The following is a 23,876-nucleotide window of genomic DNA, read 5'->3' on the forward strand; positions in this document are numbered from 1 at the left end:
ACAAATCAAACTAAATGTTACACAGTAATTCACTGTAGCACATCAGTATACCGACCGAGTTTCCCTCTTTTTTCTTTTTTTTTTTTGGTGAAACCGATCCTGGTTTGGAATTAACTTCCAGCTGAAGTCGTTAACAGTATATTATGGAGGTTTTCAAAGCAAAGATTGAGCAAAGTCTTCTTCACTCTGACTACCAACGCTCCCAACGTGCCCTCTCTCACCCGGTGCCTTATACCGCAAAGTCCTGCACCGTACTACATCCAGAACCAGACAGGATGACGAAAAAAGGCAGTAACGGTGACGAAATTTAATCAAGCCATGACATGCTTTTAGGTAAAGCATCAATTCGTAATACCACTTTGCTGAGAGTTGCAGGCTTCCAAATGCTCTACATCAATATGTTTTCTCCAAGAGACAAGTGTTCTAGATTATAGGCTCAAATACATGATGACGAAGTGAATAAAGGGTGACGAAAAAGGGCAACAACGGTGACGAAATGGATTAAACCAACAATATGCTGAAATATTACATCAAATCGTTACACCAATTTGTTTAGACGTACGTGCTTCTCGATGAACTATTTCAAAACATTTTTGTCGCAGAGATATATGCTTTGCATTCGAGTTCTTCAAGGACAAGTTCACCTTACTGGACATGTGGATTGAGTGAATGCATTTATATTTATGTATAATATCATTTAAGCATATTGTTGCCTCAATCGATTTTGTCACCTCTGCTGCTTATTTTCGTCACCCTTTACTTGCACCTCATCATGTAGTATAGCCTCTAATCCACAGCACATGTCTCTTGGAGAAAACGTTTTGATACAGCGTACTGGAAACCAGGCACCTCAGCAAAGTGATACAACGATTTGATGTATTACCCAACCTCATTGATTAATTGATAAACATTGCAATTTTGTCACTGTTGCCTCTCATTTTCGTCACCCTATATGTACAACTGTCTCATGTATTTAAAGGACAAGTTCACCTTCATAGACATGAGGGTTAAGTGAATGCAACAATATTAGTAGAACACATCAGTGAAAATTTGAGGAAAACTTGACAATCCGTTTAAAAGTTATGAATTTGTAAAGTATCTGCACAATCACTGCTACATGAGAAGACTGTGATGTTATATGCATAGAACTATAATTATGACGAAAATAATAAGAGAATTTCATAAAACTTCGCTTTTTGAATAAAGTGCATATTTCCTGGACTTGTTACTGACGTATGTTATGAGTAACATTATCCCCCTCGCCTTCTGAAATAGAGAAGTCGATTGTTCTTTTGTTATGCGAGAAAAGTGGAAATATGTTTGATTTTCTTTATACTTTTTTTATATTGTTGTACACATGTGACATCACAAGCCATAGTAGTCTTGTCATCCAGCCAAGACTGAGCAAAAACTTCAAAAATTCATAACTTTTGAACGGATTGTCCGATTTTCCTTAAATTATCACTAATATGTTCTGCTAATATTGCTGCATTCACTTAACCCACATGTCTATGAAGGTGAACTTGTCCTTTAAATACATGAGTCAGTTGTACATATAGGGTGACGAAAATGAGAGGCAACAGTGACAAAATCGATTCAGCCAACAATATGCTTAAATGATACAAAATCGTTATGTATAAAAGTTTTCTCCAAATTACTAATGCTTTGGATTTGAAGGACACGCTGAGATAGTTGTAAATAAAGGGTGGCGAAAAAGGCGGCACGGTGACGGAGTTGATTCAGCCAGCATTATGCAAAAACTACATGCTTCTCAATGTGCTACAAGAAGTTTTCTCCCAGAGATATATATTATGCTTTGCATTCGAGAGATCCAATACATGAGAAAGTTGTATATAAAGGGTGACGAAAGAGGCAACTACGGTGAAGAAATCGATGCAGCAAACGATATGCTTACATACATCGAATTATTATGTCAGAGTATTTAGAGGTGCATGGATCTCAATGAGCGTATCAAGAATTATTCTCAAAGTGACATGTGCTTTAGATAAGAGGACTCAAGGGCATAGGACCGTTGTACACAAAAGGCTACGAAAAACGCAGCAACGGTGACGATATTGCAGTGTTCATCAATGAATCAATGAGGTTGGGTAATGCATCAAATCGTTGTATCACTTTGCTGAGAGATGCCTGGTTTCCAATACGCTATATCAAGACGTTTTCTCCAAGAAACGTGTGCTGTGGATTTGAGGCTATACTACATGATGAGGTGCAAGTAAAGGGTGACGAAAATAAGCAGCAGAGGTGACGAAATCGATTGAGTCAACAATATGCTTGAATAATAAATCAAATCGTTATACCACTTTGCTTAAAGTAGCATACTCCTTAGTGTGCTTTAGCAGAAAGTTTTCTCCCAGAGACATGTACTTTACATTTGAGTTCTCAATTTATCAGTCAGTTGTAAATAAAATACATGGTGACGAAATAAGCATCAACGTTGACAAAATCTATTCGGCTCACAATCTGCTGAAGTTACACACCAACTCTTCGTACCACTTTGCTGAGTGCTGCATACTTCTTACAATGCTTAATCAAGACGTTTTCTCAAAGAGATAGGTGCTTTGGATTAGACGGCTCAAATACATGATGAGGTTGTCAATAAAGAGTGAAGAGAAAAGACAACCACGATGACGAAATCGATTCAGTCAACAATATGACTAAATAACAAATTAAATCGTTAAAAACCACTTTGCCAAGAGTTACATCCGTCTCAATTTGTTATATCAAGAAGGTTTCTCCGAGAGACATGTGCTTGCATTTGAGGGCTCAAATACACAATACAGAGGTAAATAAAACAACCTCAAACCCGTTTGGAGATATATTTCATTGAAACGCCAGGACAGAACCAGCATCCCCATTCAAACAAATAGGAAGACCGAATTCATGACAGCAAAACTAAGGTTCAGATGTTCCTTAAAGAGTTCAAGTCCTTCTTCACGAGTGTCTTATCTGATACCAGACATAGTTACTCCACCCTCCATGAACAGCACACCGCTACACAGTCAACGGTGTGGAAACCCTGTTCGGGAGAATAGAGGTTTCGAAGCCACAGGTCCAGACTGCACAGGTCCCGACCCATTACCTAACACAGTGCAAAAAGAATGTGCAAAGGAGCTGGCTCCAGTGCTGGGGAATATCTTTTTCTTCAGTTGTCAGTAGATACAGGCAACTTGTCATCTAACTGGAGGTCTGCTCATGTCACACCAGTGTCGAGGAAAGGAGATACACATCAACCAGGAAATTACAGACCTGTCTCCCTGACATCCGTGATGTGTTAAAAACATGAGCAGATGATATGTAAGCATTCTTGCAACATTTGGAGAATCACAACATCCCGTCGCCCTTTAATCATGGTTTTAGGCTAGTGAACAATTGCCCAGCTCCTCACAGCAATGTATGATCTTTTTCTTGCCCATGGCAAGAAGATCCAGACTGACACCATCTTTTTGGATGTTTCCAAAGCTTTCGATACGTTACCGAACAGTTCTCAGGCGGTTACTATCTTTGTGCGGAATAAACGACCTACCAAATACCCTCAAGTCCCGACTCATTACGCCTTTTGGTAGATGACTACCAATTAAAAAAAATAAGTCAAGTCTCAGCGCGATTATCTCAAGTTACAAGATTCATTTCAACTGAAAAAAAAAAAAAAATGGGCATCCGACTGGGGAATGAGGCTCAATGGTGACAAATGCCAAGTTATGAGCACTGACGACAAATCCTCATACTTGTCCCAGGCCACCATAGACAAAATTATCACTAAATGCAATGTACATATGACCAAGAATGAATTTCTCAGGAGATATCACTTTTCATGAGCTGATATAGCAAAGTATACATGAACACCTCGTTACACTTGTCTGGGAAGAAGTGAAACTGAGCTTTCATCAACAGAGTACATTGAACTTGATGATCTCACGTCTGAAGATGGCTCAGATGTTTGGCCTATGAACGAGTATGCTGATGCACAAGATGGGATATAGTGACAGTGATGATGATTAGATACGGGAGTAGATCAAGTTCAAGAAACTTTACTGAATTAAAGGCATTATTTACCATGTGCAGATGAAACAAAAAACCCAGCTTAAGTGCTTCAAAATAGTTCTATTTTGGATTAGGGATAGAAACGACAAATGTAAAAATTAAGTACTATGTATTGTTGAATATACAAATTGGGTACAATAGTTATGATAAAAATTTAGCTAGACTAAACCGTATTAAGTTATAGTTTATTGAGAAAGGCTTTATTGGTTGGGGCTTTTTTATACAATGCATCAAAATTGACATGATAATTCGAACATTTTTAAATCACTACTCCCAATGGTAAACAATGCCATTAATAATCTTCATTGCCTCGTTAAATGTTTTTTACTGCTACTAATAAGTATTTCGTCTTGTGCACAACATCCATCTCTTTGTGTTGGATTCGCAGCATTTCGATAACATTTTCTATAGTTTCTAGGACTCCTTTCAAGTCATCTGCTCCTATCGTCATGGTTCGCTCGCATCTTAATAAAAACCGTGTTTAATTGGTCTTCTTGTTTTTGAATGGAATATAAGCAACAATAGTGAATTATGATCAGTGCACTTCAATACACAAGGCCAGCGCACTGGAGCAAACTGCAACCCACTGGTAGAATTAAAATTAACTAATCACATTGTTATGTGTACTATGACTGAACTGCAAACCGAATTTGGTTCACGTGAGTGAACATGTATTACACAATATAGGCCTATTTGAAAATGTAGGCCTATTGGCATAAATTTCCAGTATAGAGAATATGAACAAAAATATATAGCAAGATTGAACAACCTTATTGCTTTCCTCAAAGCCAACATAACTTTAATCCCCTTTGCTTTCTAATGTAAATGCTATCTCGACTATATCATGGCCATTTGAGATAAAATATTTGTTGTATGGATGATTAAACTGTAGTCCTATTATTATTATACTGACCCATTCGTCTTGCACGTTATGGTGGTAAAAGTACTCGTCACATGCAACCTTATTTTCTCAAAAGAAGGGCAATACAGAAAGCGTTTCAGCGCCTCTGTCACAAAATTCCATCATTTATCCATAAATTACAAATATATTCATCTCCCAAATTGATATGTTATAATAATCATCATAGATTTAAGTCATTTTCACCATGATCATATAAATCGTTGAAGCTATTTCTCCATAGTCATTAAACGACTCGGCGTTTTATGACAGCATGTTTTACAGTAGGGCCTACTAGTAGTCGTTGAAATAAGTTGTCGGTCTATTTGCACACATATAGAATGCAAGTTTTCACTTCATACCCTATTATTCGATAAGTTATTACTCTATTGAGGCACTTCCATCATGACTGGTGATATATGTGTCGCTGGACAGAATCTATAGCTTTATAGAGGACCGGATTTCCATGTTTCGCTATTCGAACAGAGTCACTTTCTTTGTCAGCTGAATTGGACACTGTGAAAAGTGTATCTTTTTTTCAGGCAAACGTATATCAAAGCAATGAAAATTCTGGCTTTCGTGCGCTAGCCACTAATGCAAGTTATTTATACAGATATTTGGTTGAATAGATGCAGAAAATCATGATGGATAAAGCTTGATAAGAAAACTATTACAGTGTGCTGATAAAAGAGATAACAGGGTCATTCGCGAAGCGTAAAAGCGGTATCGTGTTTAACATCTTCTATGGAGTGAGAATGGTGAATCTCCACATGCAAGCGAAGCTTCTATCTGAAATCGTTCGTCACTGCATTCAGAGCAACAATTTTGAAAATTCCAATTCAGATGTCCTCATGCTCACTCGACGTGCATCCATATTTAAAGAGTATGCTTTACCCATTTACGCCTATACTTCCTAGTCATATTTGACACTTTCAACAAAAATATAAAAAATACTGCTGGCGCTCGCGCATTTCCAAATATTTACCTAATGTCTATACTTTGTGATGCCACGTTGACCTGCTGTACTCCTGGAAATATAACTTTAACTTTTCAACCAATGTATAACGTCCCTCGAAGCACTTTCTGAGATATGAAAACCAGGAAAATAAGGTATAGGAATTACCATGAGCTACCAACTATATAAGCATGTATACAAATTATTCGTGGATGTTTGATTTGACAACCGTGAAATTGGATAAAAAATGACCATCACTTGTCTTTTCCGGCGCTTTGGCCATGGTCACATATCGTGCGTGTTATGCTTCAGTTTCGTAAGTAGGTCGTGTTTTTTTTTTTTCTTCCTTTGCGTGTGTGTGTATGCATCAGCCACATTGGTTAGCTTAATTTTCTGCATTGGCATGCATTTGGAATGGTCAGAAAGATGTCCTCATTTGCATTGGTAAAGAAATGTGAATCAGATTAAATCGGTTTATCATTACTTGTTGCCAGGACCACATAGATGGCATCTCGTAATTTCATGATTGTAAAGAATGCACCACATTTCACCGGTACCTTTGGCTTTCCATGAATCTTTTTGTGTGGCAGCTCGTCTTTGTTTTCCCCTTGGACGACCATGTTACCGCGGACGGGTTCTTCCGTGACAATGTGATCACGCGTGAACACGACAGAAAATGCCTGTTTAAAGTCTATTGTGCTCCGATATAGAGATTGATGTCTTGACGGTAGCTTTATTGATGTTAAGCAAATATCATGCAAAGTTTAATACAAAATATGTGGTAACTCAAGGTTAAAAATAATAAAGGGGAGTGGGTGATATTAAATACATTTCCGAAACGTACAATTAAAGTAAATATCAAGTAGACTTTACTCCAATAATTGAAGGTTTGCATTCGGCAGTAATTTAGGCGTAGTTTCCACGTGCAAAACCCTCATAGCTTTACAACTGAAGTCAGTTGCACTGATTACCATCATTCTTTTCTATTTGAAGTAAGGTAAGATGTAGTACACCTCAAAAAGAATGGAGAAGAGTGAAAAAATACTGTAGTAAGCTGAAAGAGACAGGCAAACTGTATTTTTATTGAAAGATTATCTGTAGTATACCTAGGAGAATAGACTAGCATTTCTTCGGTCTCTGCGACGTGTTTTGATTGACATCCGATGCTCAGCCAATAAAACTTCGAGAGTTGACGACTGACAACTGTCTTGCCACACCCGGTTCCACGCCTCTATTCGGAGATTTCTTACTAGACGTATTTTTAGTCAACTTGACTTCCACATCGTTGCGCCCTCTATTGACTGCCAGTCACTGATTTAGGCTAAAAATACGTCGCCCGCTAGACTAGTTCGCACGTGGTATCACCCTTGTCGGCAAGTTTCACGCTTGTCGGTAATTGTCTCTTCAAGCTCACGCTTGTCGTCCGACAAGGGTGATATACGCTGGCGAGATCCCTGATTAAGAAATGAATGAGATGTGTTCACGAATAAGGAGGGGAAGGTAGAGAGAGAGATAAGAGAGAGCTACTACTCTTTACTACTGGCTACTTTATATACTAAACATGATTGAATCGGTGCTTAATTACATCGGTGTAGGGCAATTCGTAAATCAGTTGCGATACATACAACTCGAAGCAAGAAGCAATTTGAATAGACATGCGATTCATGCATAGATATGACAGCATATAATAATTATATCAAAACTCTTTTGTTCGTATCAGGGACACGTTTTGAAGGACTGGTAGCTTTAGATGAACAGCACACTCGCTTCCAGGACGAATCCACAGCGCACGAATCCAGCAACATCGGTTTGGACTTCGGGTTCAGGGATCTGTTCCTGGATTCGTCCTCGAGTTCTACCGACTTCGGCGGTCTTCAATTTCCTTCCATCGTGTCCTCCGAATCATTTTCTACATGGGAATCTTCCTGGGGATCCATTTATTTCCCCACCTGGGAAGACGGGACGGACCCTAACGACTGGGAGTCTATGTACAGTCAATCCCAAATGTCGGATTTCAGCGACCTGCAGGGCGACGTGAAACCCACACGGGAAGAGCTGGACGAGTACGGACAGCCTGGCGTGGATTTGATTAGACAGTGCACCTTCGACAAGGAGAATTGCTCATTCAAGTGCGTTCTGACTTACTATTAAGCACATTGGCTGACTCGTGCTTGATCTCTTGTTCGTATGTATACTATTGTATGTCTTACTCGTTGCTGATAGAAGAAAAAATATCATATTGACCCTCTGAGCAAAGAAAAAAAAATGCACCCCGAGGTGCATTAACCATTGTGAAACTTATGGCTGAAATTACTGACTCTTTTCCTTCTTTCTTTTTTCGGCGGCAACTTGTCTATGACGTTTATTTTATTTGTCTCTCTAAGTAGGTTGGTTGTCTTTCACAACTTTTGAACACGTGGAAAAAAGTGCTAGTGCAATAGAAACTTACAGGTCTAACATACTTCCTGGCCTTTAACCTGATGATAAAGGTTCCAATTTATAAAGCGCTGCACAAAACTTTTCTCAGATTAAGATGTTTCATGGTATATTATAGCCTGTAATGCAGGAGGGCTGTCGTGGCTGAGTGGTTAGGTCGAGCCACACGAATGTAACACCAGGTTCGCTCTCTTAGCACAATGTAAATAAATACAATGTACAATGCAACGGTTATGTTTATAAGTGTGGATGTTCCTCCTTTTAATCACAGATTACTATTAGCAGGAGCAACAATATCTTTGACACATAATTCACATGGGGTTCATTAAGAAAGGCATCGATAAATATCCTCCAACTGCTATCATCAGAGAACTATTAACGGCGTTGTTTCGTGGGGAAATAACTGCTACTTTGGATTAACAGCAGAGCGTCCTTCAAACATTAAACAAATCAGGGGGGGGGGGTGTCACATCCAAAGAAGATCCAAATATGCGTTATTGTCACTGATGTCTCGAGTGTAGACTATCGATGAGATGAATCCATGAAGAAAACCCTTGAAAGGAGGTACCTTGAAAGGAGGTGCATATACAACATATACAAATGCACTAAATAAAAGGTCTAATACATACAGCGTGTTTGTGAATAATCTGCTAAACTTCTTAACCAAGTAATTGTTACGTGCACTTATCAATCAAATACATTTGTACTGACTATACCGATAATTTTATTTTATCAGCTCGAAGCAATCAAATAACTATAAAGGTTTGAATATTAGAGCAGAAGCTCATCTGTATCGAACATAAAGATTGAACTACACGTATTATCAAAGTCGAACCTAATGAGCATGTGAAGTTGCATTAACACTTTCATAAAACTAAATCAAATACCATCACTCTGAAAATGATTATCGTTATGGGTATTATTGGATATATTCTCTTTTTCCACTTATATAACCGCATTGATCTGATTACCCATTCAATCATGAATACTTTATCCGATGAAATAGAAATATATGTCATTATGACTTCTACACTTGTCAGCCTTGTCAATCTCAAAATATAGTTGCATTTCTCCTTATAAACATTAATAATGCAGGGTAGTTCTTAGCTATAACTGTACAGAATGTTTACTTTGGATGTCACTCATCCTCAATTTTATTCTATCACATATACTGCAGAAACCTACCTACTATTTATCAAAACACTTACAACTATGCTATACTATACTACACTATCATCAACGCTTACAACTATGCACTATGAACAATCCAAACTTGTTCTCCTTTTACCATTTCTACACAAGAATAATGTAACGGAACAATCATAATAGAATGGTAGTGGATAGTTACACTCAGCAGGGAATTAGTGATTACAAATAGATGGTATAACATACGAGTGTATCATATACCTATCAGGCCTGCACTGTATTTCACTACCAATGCATACTACGAACACAGGTCTTATCAGCTTTGTCCTAAAATCGGGATGAAGCCAAAGTACTAAAACAATCAAGTCCTTTCTCTCTGCAGAGGCAGGCTCTCTCTCTCTCTCTCTCTCTCTCTCTCACGCCCTAGCATGCAAGCACACCTGACATTAGCCTGTACTATTCAGACCCTAAAACTTTTGATTATCTTCAGTCATTATATTATGCACATTACTTAGCTCGTTGAAATGATAAATCGTTTACACGTGATTTTCATACAGTATGGTGTAAAAATCTAACAAATATAACATGAATACATGAGTGCATACCACAGGTATTGTTCAAAACTACACTATAACCCTAACACTTCGTCTCACACACATATAAAAGGGTTGCGAACTGAGAGCCTCGCCTGATTCATTGTGTGAAATGTTTCATTAATTGAACATCCTAACTTTCCTTTACAGAGAAATAAGTTTGTCAGTCCATTATATCTTCACTTGCATGTTAACTGAAGTTCATGTAATCGCCATAAAGGTTTATGACATGTAAAACTGGCTTAATATTGCTCTCACCTTGAAAGGAGCCAGCACCACACCTTATTACATCCACACTCTCCAACGTCCAAGGGGGCAAGAGGACGTGGCACTATGTGAACTCTATCTTTATCTCCCAAAATTTAGCAGTACCGATGTTGGTAGGGGAAAAGACGAATACGAGATGAGGAGAGACTTATGTACATTAGATATCTGCATCCCCGTGTAAAAGGAGAGAGGGCAGAAGAAAGATAAGGACGGTAGTAGGGGCTGGAGGACAATGCACGAGAGGGCATGTGGTAGTGGGAGGAAGGGGGGTTGTGTATGTACACACTGAGGTTGAAGACTCCAGATTCTCTGGTCTTCATCACAGGCCTTGTAACCCGGTGTGGTCGTCATCACAGACCCTGTGACCAGGGTTACACTAATAAGACATATTAGGCTTCCATGTACTTATGAAGGTTCGAGTCCGAGCCCGGTAATAGCGCCCTTTCGCAGGCACTTTATCTTCATCGCCTTTTTTTTATTCGATGTAGACTTGAAGCCGCCGGTTCAGTGTGTAGGTGAGTCATGTGTGCAGGTATAAAACCTATTTTATACAGAGCCCACTTCACTCCCACCGACTTCACTATTGTCTTAAAGAGTAGAGAGAAATCCCGCTGAAGTTGTTAAACGCCCAATACCGGCTAATATAGTCGAGTGCTGAGACCTACAGATCACAGTCACTTCAATGTCTGAGATTTCCAAAGGATTGATAATCATGATGATAATGCCACAACAAATTAGGTATATACTACTCACATAACTAAATGTAACCACCTGTTCTACTGGTATCATAATTTAATATTGAAAACTTACACTGAGTTATACATTGACGTTATTGGAAGTATGATTTGTCATACATGGCCGCCAAGGGAGTAATGAATACTTCTTGCTTCAGAGAAACACGGGGCTGACTGTTTTAAGTCCCCACTATAAGGACTATAGGCAATGAGAATAAGTTGTCTTGCTTTAGAACAAAACGGGCTCCTGCACGGTTACTCAAATCTGGGATTATTTCAGGAATTATAACCCTTGGATCTTATCTCTCCAATCCTCTTTTGCTGTCTGAATATGTATATATTTTATATATTTATTTATTTATTTATTTATTTATTTATTTATTTATTTATTTATTTATCTATCTATCTACTTTGATCCTCAGAAACTTCACGAAGATCCAAGACATTCGCTACGGGAATTGTTACATGTTTAACCAGTTCAAGAAATCAGCCGTCAAAACAAGAAGCACGGGCTCCCAATACGGTAAAATGTGATTAGCGCTTGGCGGCAAAGTTTAGGCGTCCGGTATGTTCTTTTGTTAATTCTTTGCCACATTTTGGATGCATTCTAAAGAGAACAACCACACTAAAAGTCTTTGAGGTATGTTTTCCCAAATGCATACTAATACAAAATATGCAGAGCTTAATTCCTAAAGGCGCTGAGTTCACATTCTGTTACTGCGAGTACATCAAGATTCGCTTTTATTTTCTTCTTAAGTTTTGAATTTGTTATCATTTTGTTTTTTAGTTCTCCACCACAAGCAAAGAGGTCTTTTTGTTTTGGTATCAAATTTGAGCCAAGTCTTGATAAATGCCAGGTAGGAGTCGGGCTTAATATACTTATGCAGCAAAACGTTTTGCAGCATAATTTTACACTATTTTTATTTAATTTTTTTATCAGGTGTGAGAGCACCCATGAAAGGTACGTTTATTGTCAATAATGTGAAACACGTCACGATTTCCCCTTCGGAATAGCTGTGTTCTAATCATATTATTTTGAAATGGTATACAACAGTCCATGTAATCATGAGTTATTTATCAAGTAATATTTTGGGAGGCAAGAATATGGTAATGGTCTATTCGAATATATTATGAATACTCACAGATCTAATAAAGGGCAATATGGAAGGGAGTGAAATTAGAGATCTTTTCTTCAAAATTCGAATAATTGTTAAAGGACAAGTTCACCTTCATATACATGTGGAATGAGTGAATGCAGCAATATTAGTAGAACACATCAGTGAAAGTTTGGGGGAAATCGGACAATCCGTTTACAAGTTATGAATTTTTAAAGTGTCTGCACAGTCACTGCTGAATGAGAAGAATACTACAATGTATAATGACACATGCGTACAAAAATGTAATAAGGAAAGTTTAAAGAGAATTTCACATATTCTTATTTTTTGAAAAAAGTGCACATTTCCTCGACTTGTAACTGAAGTATGTTAAGGGTAATATTATTCCCCCTGCCTTCTGAAAGAGGCAAGTCAAGCGTTCTTTTATTATGCGAGAAAAGTGAAAACATGTTGAATTTTCTTTGTGTTTTCTTTGTATGGTTGAACACATGTGACATCACAGGCCGTAGTAGTCTTCTCATCCAGCAGTGACTGAGCAGAAACTTCAAAAATTCATAACTTTTGAACGGGTTGTCCAATTTTCCTCAAACTCTCACTGATGTGCTCTACTAATATTGCTACATGCACTGAATCCACATGTACATGAAGGTGAGATTGTCCTTTAAGTGATAACTTTCCAGTACTCGAAAATCAATTGATGTGTGATGTTCGTTATTCCGAAACACACAAATTCCCCTTACCTAAATGTCGTTTATCCGGAAATGAAGTAAGGTTTGTTAATCCGGAAATGAAAAGAGAAAAGTTTGAATCAAAACAGATAATGCAGATAATCACTGATTTAGAGAGGAATTTACGATTCTAAGAGGGTAATCAAGTTTGAAAGCACAATATAAGTATATTTATCAAAAGAAGAATAAGCACCACAACACCACCTGAACTCGGTATATAGTCGCCAAAAAGTTTCCAATCTAATTCTTGATTTTGGATATCTGAAGGCTTCGGTTATTAGAAAAATAGAGAATAAATATTCAAGCGAAGTCAAGCAGTCTGTTTTCAATCTTATATGATAAAAGAGGAGAGGAATAGTAGGTATATAGTACATGAAAATGTTAAAGTAAATTTTGAATGGTATATTTTAGATGATTCATCTCCCACATGAGGTAAAGATCAGGAACAAACGCTATTAGAATTTAAACGTTGTATTGTCGAGTTGATTTCAATCGGATAGCAAAATAAGAGAGGAAAAATTAAGTGGTTTAAAATGGTTTAAGAGGGTTTTTTTTTCTTCTATGAAGCGTGATAGCCACTTTACCAAATTTGTATTCATAAGAAAGACATGAAAAGACTGTTTTCTGTGTGAGTGTGTCACTTTGGGGCTATTATGTAGTTATTACTCCCATGTAGTATATAAAATTTTAGAGACAACCGACTCAAACCACAAGTTGGAGCCTTTGCAAGTTATACTTAAAACACCAATTATACACATCACTTTCTCTTTCACAGGACCGATAATGGATTCCTGCAATGGTTATATAATGACGAATGAATAATTTTGCTGTAGTAGAAATCTTCCATTTTCATAAGATCCCATATTCAAGAAGTAAAACATGCTCTCTTTCTTACATTGCTTCAGTTGTTATCGTTGCTAATGCGAGTAAATTGTTTTGCCGTCTCACCATACACTGCGCGTCATAATGACATGATCTGCGACAAAATGCCATATTTCCTGTATGTTCGCGTGACAAATATAATACGCAACGAGACATGAAAACTCGTCACATTGAGGACGAGTTAGGTGATACGCTTGTGGTCATCAGATGACAGTCATCTGTGATCGACAAAGAAAAGAATGTGATATAGGCACCTTAAAGTTATATTGAGCGTGCTTGCGAAACCGTTTTTGTAACCACTCGGCCACGGGTCATCCACGGAAATGGTAAGACAAAAAAAAAAAACAATGTATAGATATAACAGGGGGAAACTCAATGCCCACTCAACTAACGTGGCCTGGTGAACATCTATTGCATTGTTAGACGGAGAAGCGGCCCTGTAACGACTGAGGTCACTATGCCATTTCTGGCAACTTGGGAAAAATACGTCCCGCAGACATAAAACCTATAATCGGCTGGTTTTGATACCTTGCCTTTAATCACAATTTTCAGTGTAATGACGTCATCAAATTACAAAACAATGACATCGTCTTGAAAGACAATTGTTCAAAGTACAACACCTCAGTCGTCGTCATTACATACTATGATCGGTTTGACAAAGTCAACCTGCAAAATGTTGCTGCAGTCGAAGCAATGTGGTCTCCAACACACAAAAAAGAGGGATATGGCGTGTGTGTGTGTCTGTGTGTGTGTATAGGTGCGTTTATATACGAACGTGATTTCTACATGGACGAATATGAAATACAAAATTGAAGAAAAAAAGTAAAATAAAAAAAAAAAAATGTTTCGTGATCTGGTGGGGTTCGAACCCGCAATCTCACGTCTCTGAGACGGCGCCTTTAACCACTCGGCCATACGTCTCGACGAGAAAATATGGGGAACGTAAACTTATGTATGTGAAAGATACATGGGGAATCGTTTTGTCCACATTCCATTTTCATTTTCAGTTTTAAACTGCAAAATTGTCAATCTGATGAGGAGATTTCAAAGAATAAAATGCATGATTACTGCAGCTTATTGTCTCAGCTACAACATATTAAAGTTTCAGAGGAAATGAAGCAAAATCAGCTGAGATAAAGGTGCTTAAACGTTGTTAAGTCAATTGATGCTTTTAAAAAAAATCACCTCCCATAGACAATACACGTAAACTTGTCCGATTTTGCGTCTTTACCTTTAATCACAATTTAAGGTATGATGACGTCATCAAATATCAAAAGCATGACATGGACTTAAAAGGCAAATGTTCAAAGTACAACATATCTGAATTTGGGATAATATTGAGCTTAAACAACAGAGATACGAGCAAATGAATGTCAGAAACAGTACCTTAAAAAAATTAATTCCACTTTTTTGATTTCAGATGACGATATGATGACGTCATATTGTAATTATGGAAATAATGATACTTGAAACGTTATTTTCAATTCATATGCTTTTGTAATATGCAATAAAAACATAGGGTCACCTGACGTTTTAAAGAGCTATGGCGAAATAAACAAAGACATGTTTTTTCACTATATTTGCACATAGATGCGCACGCGAAATTTCAACTTTGACGCCAGTGCATTGCTTTGTTATTTGTCAAAATCTATCAGAAATCAATGGATATTGTTACTCAAAGTATCAGGAATCCAGATCAGTCAAAAAATGTGCATTTTCATGTTACTGACGCGCTGTGCGCGCGAAAATGCGCGGACGGACGCGCACGCGCAAAATTGTTTGAAACGCTTAAAATTGTCTGAAACTTCGAGATTTCCCATTGGAAAGTTGTTTTGAGCCTTTTAAATGTTTGACGCGCGCTTACGCGTCCTAGATGACGTCCTAGGTAATTAGCATCTGAGAAAGAAAGATAGAGCGTGACCTGAACTTTATGTCCACAAAAACTGATACAGAAAGGACCTTTAGTTATGAAGTTATGATCGATCATGTAACATGGTCCGAAAATCACAAAATGGCGCCTAGATGACGTCATAGATACGTTACTGTCATGAAAACCTTATTGTGGCTAGATATTGTCATGAGACATGTTGACTGAAAATGTCATGTTACTCCGTAATGTCATTCTTGAGATATTGACGACACAAAATTGTCCAGAAAGAAAGAAGAATAAAAAACGAGATATGAAACTCGTCAGACTGACGAGTTAGGTGATACGCTTGGGGTTATCAGATGTCGGTCATCTGTGATCGACAAAGAAAAGAATGTGATATAGACACCTTGAAGTTATAATTGAGTTTGCATGCAAAACCGTTTCCCTAACCTCTCGGCCACGGGACATCCACGGAAATGGTAAGGCAAAAAAGAAATGTATAGATATTACAGGGAGAAAAGTCAATGCCCACTCAACCAACGTGGCCGCGTGAACATGTATTGCATTGCTAGACGGAAATGCGGCCTTGTAACTACTGATGTCGCTATGCCATTTCTGGCAACTTGGGAAAAATACGTGCCGTAAACATAAAACCTATAATCGGCTGGTTTTGATACCTTGCCTTTAATCACAATTTTCAGTGTGATGACGTCATCAAAGTACAAAACAATGATGTGGTCTTGAAAGACAATTGTTCAAAGTACAACACCTTCGTCGTCGTCATTACATATTATGATCAGTTTGACAAAGTCAGCCTGCAAAATTTTGCAGCAGTCGAAGCAATATGGTCTCCAACACAAAAAAGAGGGATATGGTGTGTGTGTGTGTCTGTGTGTGTGTATAGGTGCGTTTATATACGAATGTGATTTCTACATGGACGATATATGTAATACAAAATTGAAGAAAAAAAAAGTAAAATAGCTAAGTAATTTGTTTCGTGATCTTGTGGGGTTCGAACCCGCACGTGTGCAACCTCACGTCTCTGAGACGTCGCCTTTAACCACTCGGCCATACGTCTCGACGAGAAAAAAAAGAGGAACGTAAACTTATGTATGTGAAAGATGAATCAGGAATCGTTTTGTCCACATTCCATTCTCATTTTCAGTTTTAAACTGCAAAATTGTCAAACTAATAAGGAGATTTAAAAGAATAACATGCATGATTACTGCAGCTTATTGTCTCAGTTACCACACACTTAAGTTACAGAGGAAATGGAGCAAAATCATCTGAGATAAAGGTGCTTAAACGTTGTCAAGTTAATGCACATAAAAAAAAAAAAAATCACCTCCCATAGAGATAACACGTAAACTTGTCTGATTTTGAGTCTTTACCTTTAATAACAATTTGAAGTATGATGGTAAGTCTTCTTGAACCAAGAGTGTGGAACGCAAGCTTCTACGTGAAAGATGAATCATGACGATCACCCGTGACCGACACATCTTCAAAGGGATCAGTTATTAGAAGTGGAAGCCCTCGTGCCAAGCATATTGTCTCAGCAATTCCAAAGCAATGATACCCTTACATTTATGCATACCATAATTTCCCTCTGAAATCAATGGTAGGTATATTCATGTACAATTGCTTGCCTTGTCCATAAACTTTGCTTTACAAACTTTCAGTGAAACGTGTCATAACATAATTCTGTAACTCCATTAGCAGGGATTGACTTCATAAAGAAAGATATATCAAATTGAACGCTTAGCGCGTATAACTAAGGGGGATTTTAGCCTGATGCTCTGTTCTTCACTGCTCAGATACCAACAACACTCATTACCTACGACTACGTATAGAGAAACAGCCATGACGAAAATAAGTTATTCCTTTTCTTTGGCAGATAGACACACAACCCCTTTAAACCACACTATAATTGACATGGAGGGACATGAAAAAGTTCATTACTACTACTGAACAGTGATGCCTTCTACTCATGTGGCACAAGATACCTCTATAGCAACATAAAACCTGTCTACAACTCCGTTATTGCGTCAAACAATAACATCCTGGAATTTCAAAGAGATGAGCGAGACGCCATACACCTGGCCTAGAGTTAATTCATTCAGTTGCCATTCCTGCTCCAGTTGAGTTATGCAAATTATTTTCCGACCTGTCTTGTGACAATATAACAGGAACAAACGTAGAGAAAAGGAAAGGGAAAAGGAAAGGTGGCAAGCGGGGCACTGTACCAAGGGCAATTTAAACAATACGTATGATAAATGAAGCAAATCCAACCTAGAGCCTCCGACAAAAAAAAAGAGGAACTTGAGCGACTGTGTGTCGTGGGGTAGTATAATTGATAAGATAATACGATAAATGACATCGATCGGAATAAAGCTGAACTGCCAAAAGAAACACAAAGAAAGAGAGAGAAAAAAATGATAGCGTCCTGCGGGTCTCGAACATCTCGTCCTAAGGTAGTGCATAATGACCATGCAGCGCGCTAAGTGACTATAAAGCCACATGGCTGTACCGAAGATTGGATGTGAAATTTACCTTATATATATATATATATATATATATATATATATATATATTTATCTTAAATATTTATACCATATACAACATGAAAAAGTTCATTACTACTACTAAACAGTGATGCTTTCCATTCATGTGGCACAAGATACCTCTATAACAACATATAACCTGTCTACAACTTCGTTATTGGGTCAAACAATAACAACCTGGAATTTCAAAGAGATGAGCGAGACGCCATACACCTGGACTAGAGTTAATCAATTCAGCTCCCATTCCTGCAAGTTATTTAAACATACATGTTCCTACCTATCATGTTACAGTATAACAATAACCAATGAAGAGAAAAGGAAAGAGCAAACGAAAGGTGGCAAGCGGGACACTGTAACAAGGGGCAATTTACAACATTAAGTGTGACAAAATTAATGAAGCAAACCCAATCTCCAAACTCCAATACAAAACAAGGGAAATAGAGCAGCCGTGTTCACGGGTTACGTACACTTGATAAAGTAATACGATAAATGACATCGGAGTAAAGCTGAACTGCCGAAAAAAAAAGAGAAAAAAAAAGAAAAACCGGATAAAAGTCCTGCGGGAGTCGAACCTCTCGCCTTCCGGTATGGCGTTATGAACAACCAGCGCGCTAACCGATTATGCCACATGGCTGTCCTGAAGATCGAGTGCGAAACTTAAATCTAAATACTATCGTGACAGTGTTGACTTGTGATGGCGCTATTCAACTTCCCACAAGTGGCAGCGTGGATTCGATCAATATACAGTTGCAAAGAAAAATTGGGAATCGTTCCGTACAGATTGCATTCTCATTTTCAGTTTTAAATTGCAAAATTGTCAACCTGATGAGGAGATTTGAAAACATAAAATACATGATTACTAAGCTTGTTGTCTCAGCTACAACATATTTATGTTTCAGAGGAAATGGAGTAAAATCAGATGAGGTAAAGGTGCTTAAACGTTGTCAAGTCAATGCATGGTTTAAAAAAAAATCACCTCCCATAGACATAACACGTAAACTTGTCTGATTTTGAGTCTTTACCTTTAATCACAATTTCTAGTATGATGACGTCATCATATTTTAAAACCATCACATGGCCTTGAAAGGCAAATGTTCAAAGTGCAACATATCTGAATTTGGGGTAATATTGAGCTTAAACAACAGAGATACGAGCAAATGAATGTCAGAAACAGTACCTCAAAAAAATCAATTCCACTTTTTTGATTTAAAATGACGATATGATGACGTCATCGCGTATTCCTGGCAATACTAATACTTGGAATGTTACTTACAATTCATATACTTTTGTAATATGCAATAGAAATATAGGGTCAACGGACGATTTAAAGAGCTATGGCGAAATAAACAAAGACATGTTTTTTCACTATATTTGCAGAAAGACGCGCACGCGGAATTTCAACTTTGACGCCAGTGCATTCCTTTGTTATAGGTCGTAATCGATCGGAAATCAATGGATATTATTACTCAAAGTATCAGGAATCCAAATCAGTCAAAAAAATTGCATTTTCATGTTGCTTACGGGCTCTGCGCGCGAAATTGCGCGGACGGACGCGCACGCGAGAAAATGTTTGAAACGCTTAAAATTGTCTGAAACTTCGAGATTTCCCATTGGGAAGTCGTTTTGAGCCTTTTAAAATTTTGACGCGCGCTTACGCGCGCGTAATGATGACCTGTGTAACTAGCCTTAAAAAGTAAGATAGAGCGTGACCTGAACTTCATGTCCACCGAAAATGATACAGAAATGACATCTAGTTATGAAGTTATGATCGATCATGTGACAAGGTCCGAAAATCACAAAATGGCGCCTAGATGACGTCATAGATATGTAACTGTCATGAAAACCTTATTGTGGCTAGATTTTGTCATGAGACATGTTGACTGAAAATGTCACGTTATTTCGTAATGTCATTCTTGAGATATTGACGACACAAAATTGTCCAGAAAGAAAGAAGAATAAAAAAAAAAATAAAGAGAGATTTTGACAATCACAATAGGTGATACGCTGATAGCGTATCACCTAATAAATCATCTGTTGCAATATGTGTGTATGCATCAGTTAAACATGATGCATGTACTCAATCAGAGACATATTAAGTGAAATAAAACAAAAACTTGACATTATGTTATATATTTGTTAAATCAATATCTATTACTCTCGTCATTGTTGTTGTTTTTTTCCTCTCTACATCACAACTTTTAGGTCTGCACTTGACTCTGTTCGTGGATGAGCCAGAATATGTTGGTGTCCTCAGTCCAGAAGTAGGAGTAGTCGTAGCCATCAATCATCCATCCATTTTTCCCTTTCCTGAAGACGATGGCATCCTCGTATCTACCGGACAGGTTGCATCCATTGGGCTTAAAAGGGTATATCTTTACTTTCTATTAGCGAAATTAAATGTAAAACATAGCTTCGGTATGCCTGCAGAATCTGTTGATATTTGCTGTAAAATGGACACATTATACTAAAAAGCAATGCGTGCATTAGCGCTGTCTGGCATGATTTCATTTGGGTAACGACGAAAATGCAATGTATCATAGCGAAATAAGTACATGTACTCCGATAGTATTAAAATCTCAGAGCACATCTTATCGTGGTTCATTATAAATACGTTATGTCGCACTCTGCATAACGTCATCTAATCGTGATTCTACCAATCATGTTATAGTCCATGGGCCAGGCCAGATGTTGGTACCACCTGAGGTGGCAAAACCTTTTTGGTGTCATTTTGTTTGTCGGGCATAGATATGCTTATCAAGCTATGATAGCATTTCCAAATGAGTAGCTTAGTCATAATATATGAATTTTAACCAATTTGGTGTCGTTGTTATATCCCCATACTTCTGAATCGAGACTAACCGCTATACAGAGAAGAGCACTGTCTTTTGTATGTTCACAGGTGTTCTGTTGTATTAACGCGGTGCGTTCAGTCTTTATTCAAGGCAGCGAAGGAAATATCCAAAGGGTTATGATGTCCACAGCGCTTAGTCTCTATTCAAGACGGCGAAGGGAATATCCAAAGCTTATAATACAGTGTATATCCCTTTATCTAAAGACAACAACAAAATAAAAGCAATTCCTCGTGAATTTTACCGTATTTTTCAATTATTTATCATTTTCCGGTGAAAACGCTACGGTGAAAACGCTAATACCACGCCAATGTCGCTTTATTTATATCCAACAATGTAAGATAATGCACACACACACACACAAAAAAATGTACCGGTACACTACAATACATTATTATAAATAATATTGTAAATGAACAGAGGGATTTTTGCTTGAAATTGATGTATTTTTTAATAGGGTAGTATAAAAACAGTATAGATAATCCCTTTTTTTTAGGAACTTTAGATATGATAACGGTACATTGTTCTAGATAAAGACTAAGCGCACCGCGTGACAGCTGTGGACATCATAACCCTTTGGATATTCCCTTCGCTGCCTTGAATAAAGACTAAGCGCACCACGTTTACAATAGAGCACCTGTGGACATACAGAAGACAGTGCCCTTCTTTGTATAGCGGTTAGTTTCGATTCAGAAGTATAGAGATATAAAAACGAGACCAAATTGGTTAAAAATTCATTTATTATGACTAAGCTACTCATTTCGAAATGCTATCACAGCTTAATAAGCATATCTATGTCCGACAAACAAAATGACATCAAAAAGGTTTTGCCACCTCAGGTGGTACCAATAACCCATTTTTCGGGTCTTGGCCCATGGACTAATATCTGAACGGAGATCATTCATTCACAGAAGACTCTCTGGCGTCTGTTTGAGATGTATGAAATTGTATGATTATTTTTTAAATGAAACCTAATACAGTTCAAGTTCAAGTTCAAGATTTGAATTAACACGTGGGATAAAAGCCGTGTCATATACGATCTAAACCATGATACATTTTTGGTCCCCAACCGTAACAACTCATTCTCACGGCAAATCGCGTCAGCCGGACAACTTCCTGGGTGAACTCTTTTGATATACTGCCAGCAAATCCCCAATAGTGGCAGATGAATTTGAAACCTTCCCATGTTTTACGTTTGACAATACTACAAGTATATGTCAAAATCGGTCTTTTCAGATTTATCAATGGGGGCGCTGTGGTATAGTGGATAAGACTCCCGACTCCCGATCGGAGGACCCAAGTTCGAATCCCGTCCAGTGCTTACATCCTTGGACAAGATGTTTTACCCACTATGTCCCTCTTGGCCCAGGTGTATAAATGGGTACCTGGCAACGCTAGGGTTATAATAATAGCAGGGCCCTCTGGTAGAGCAGTGGCAACACTGAAGAGGCTACCCTGGGTAAATAAGACCTTATTATTATTAGGTGATCCGAGTATCCTCTCGGATCACCTTCTGTATCTGTACGGATTCTTTGTTGGTTCTTCTTCTTCTTTCTTTATTTCTGGACAAATTTTGTGTATCGATTAGCTCAGAAAGTATTCTTCCTATCAATGTCAAAATTATACCATATATGTATCATGTCCCAAAGACGACGGGTCAAATAAAATCATAGTGATCAGTCGACCGTGACGTCACTATGACGTCATTATATGAAAACACATTTTCATTCATATCTCATTAATGGAATGGAGTTTTTCAATGAAATTTACGTCACATATATTTCAAGTTATGCGAATTCTACTCATATTCTCAAAACTCATATTTTCTCTTAAAACGTGCGCGTACGCGCGCGTCGAAATATTTGTATGATCAAATCGAGCTCAAAATTTTTTTGCACACGTTTCAGACCATTTGGAGCATTTTTTGAAAAATTGAAAAAATTGGACGGACGCGTACGCGCGCGCATATATACGCACGCACTGCTCATATGCAATAGAAATTTCCCGTTTTTTCACACTTATCGGATGCCTGAAATGTCAAGGAATATTTCTACCAAGTTTCAAGTCAATCCGACTCAATATAACGTCATACAGACCCGTCAAAGTTGAAATTCCGCGCGCGCGTCAATGGCGATATACAGTCCAACAATGCCAAAAAACCGCCAATTTCAAATCCGATTTTACTCGTCAGGATGGACGGTGACCCCCCATTTTCTTTACATATTCTGAAAGCTGATGAGTTGTACATGTCATTTCATGGGTTGACGATGCTGAAAAAATGATTAAAAGATATCAAATTTCTTAATAAAGTAAAAAAAGTAAATTTTCAAAATGACGTCATCAAATTTTAAGTTCATTCGAGCGTATCTCACTAATCCTTTGCCTATTTTCACCTAGATTTCAGTATGTTGTAGCTTATTAAATGCTCTTTCAGTAATATAATAACATTATTTTGATTGGATGACGGCATCATCTCGTAAAAATGGATTGAAAGTAATCTTGTCAAATTTGACCAGTTTACGTGTTATCTCTATGGGAGTGCAGTTTTTCTGGAAATGAAAATTGACATGACTATCTTTCTCGCGCACTAGCTCACTTATGCTTCGGTGAATTTCTTTCAAATTTTAATATGTTGTAGCTGAGACTTTGGGCTATCGTTAATGTGCCCTTTGTTTTTCATACGACGTCGGCATCACGTCAAAAAATTTGGTTGAAATTAAAGCTTATTTTCGATGTATTGAGATATTTCTTTCTTTCTGCAACTTTCTTTGCAATAACTC

General features: G+C 37.7%; 1 protein-coding gene across 1 annotated transcript in view; it reads left to right on the forward strand.

Annotated features, from left to right (window-relative positions):
- The window catches only part of LOC140231328 (epithelial sodium channel subunit gamma-like), a 33,268-nt gene that overhangs the window by 6,767 nt on the left and 2,625 nt on the right, over positions 1 to 23,876 (forward strand). The window contains exons 2-4 of the mRNA XM_072311483.1: positions 7,636 to 8,044; positions 11,514 to 11,614; positions 20,450 to 20,613. Of these exons, the coding sequence (XP_072167584.1) occupies positions 7,636 to 8,044; positions 11,514 to 11,614; positions 20,450 to 20,613 (674 nt within the window). The remainder of the gene's footprint in view (positions 1 to 7,635; positions 8,045 to 11,513; positions 11,615 to 20,449; positions 20,614 to 23,876) is intronic.

This window comes from Diadema setosum, chromosome 7 (genome assembly GCF_964275005.1).
Source record: "Diadema setosum chromosome 7, eeDiaSeto1, whole genome shotgun sequence".
Lineage (NCBI taxonomy): Eukaryota > Metazoa > Echinodermata > Echinoidea > Diadematoida > Diadematidae > Diadema > Diadema setosum.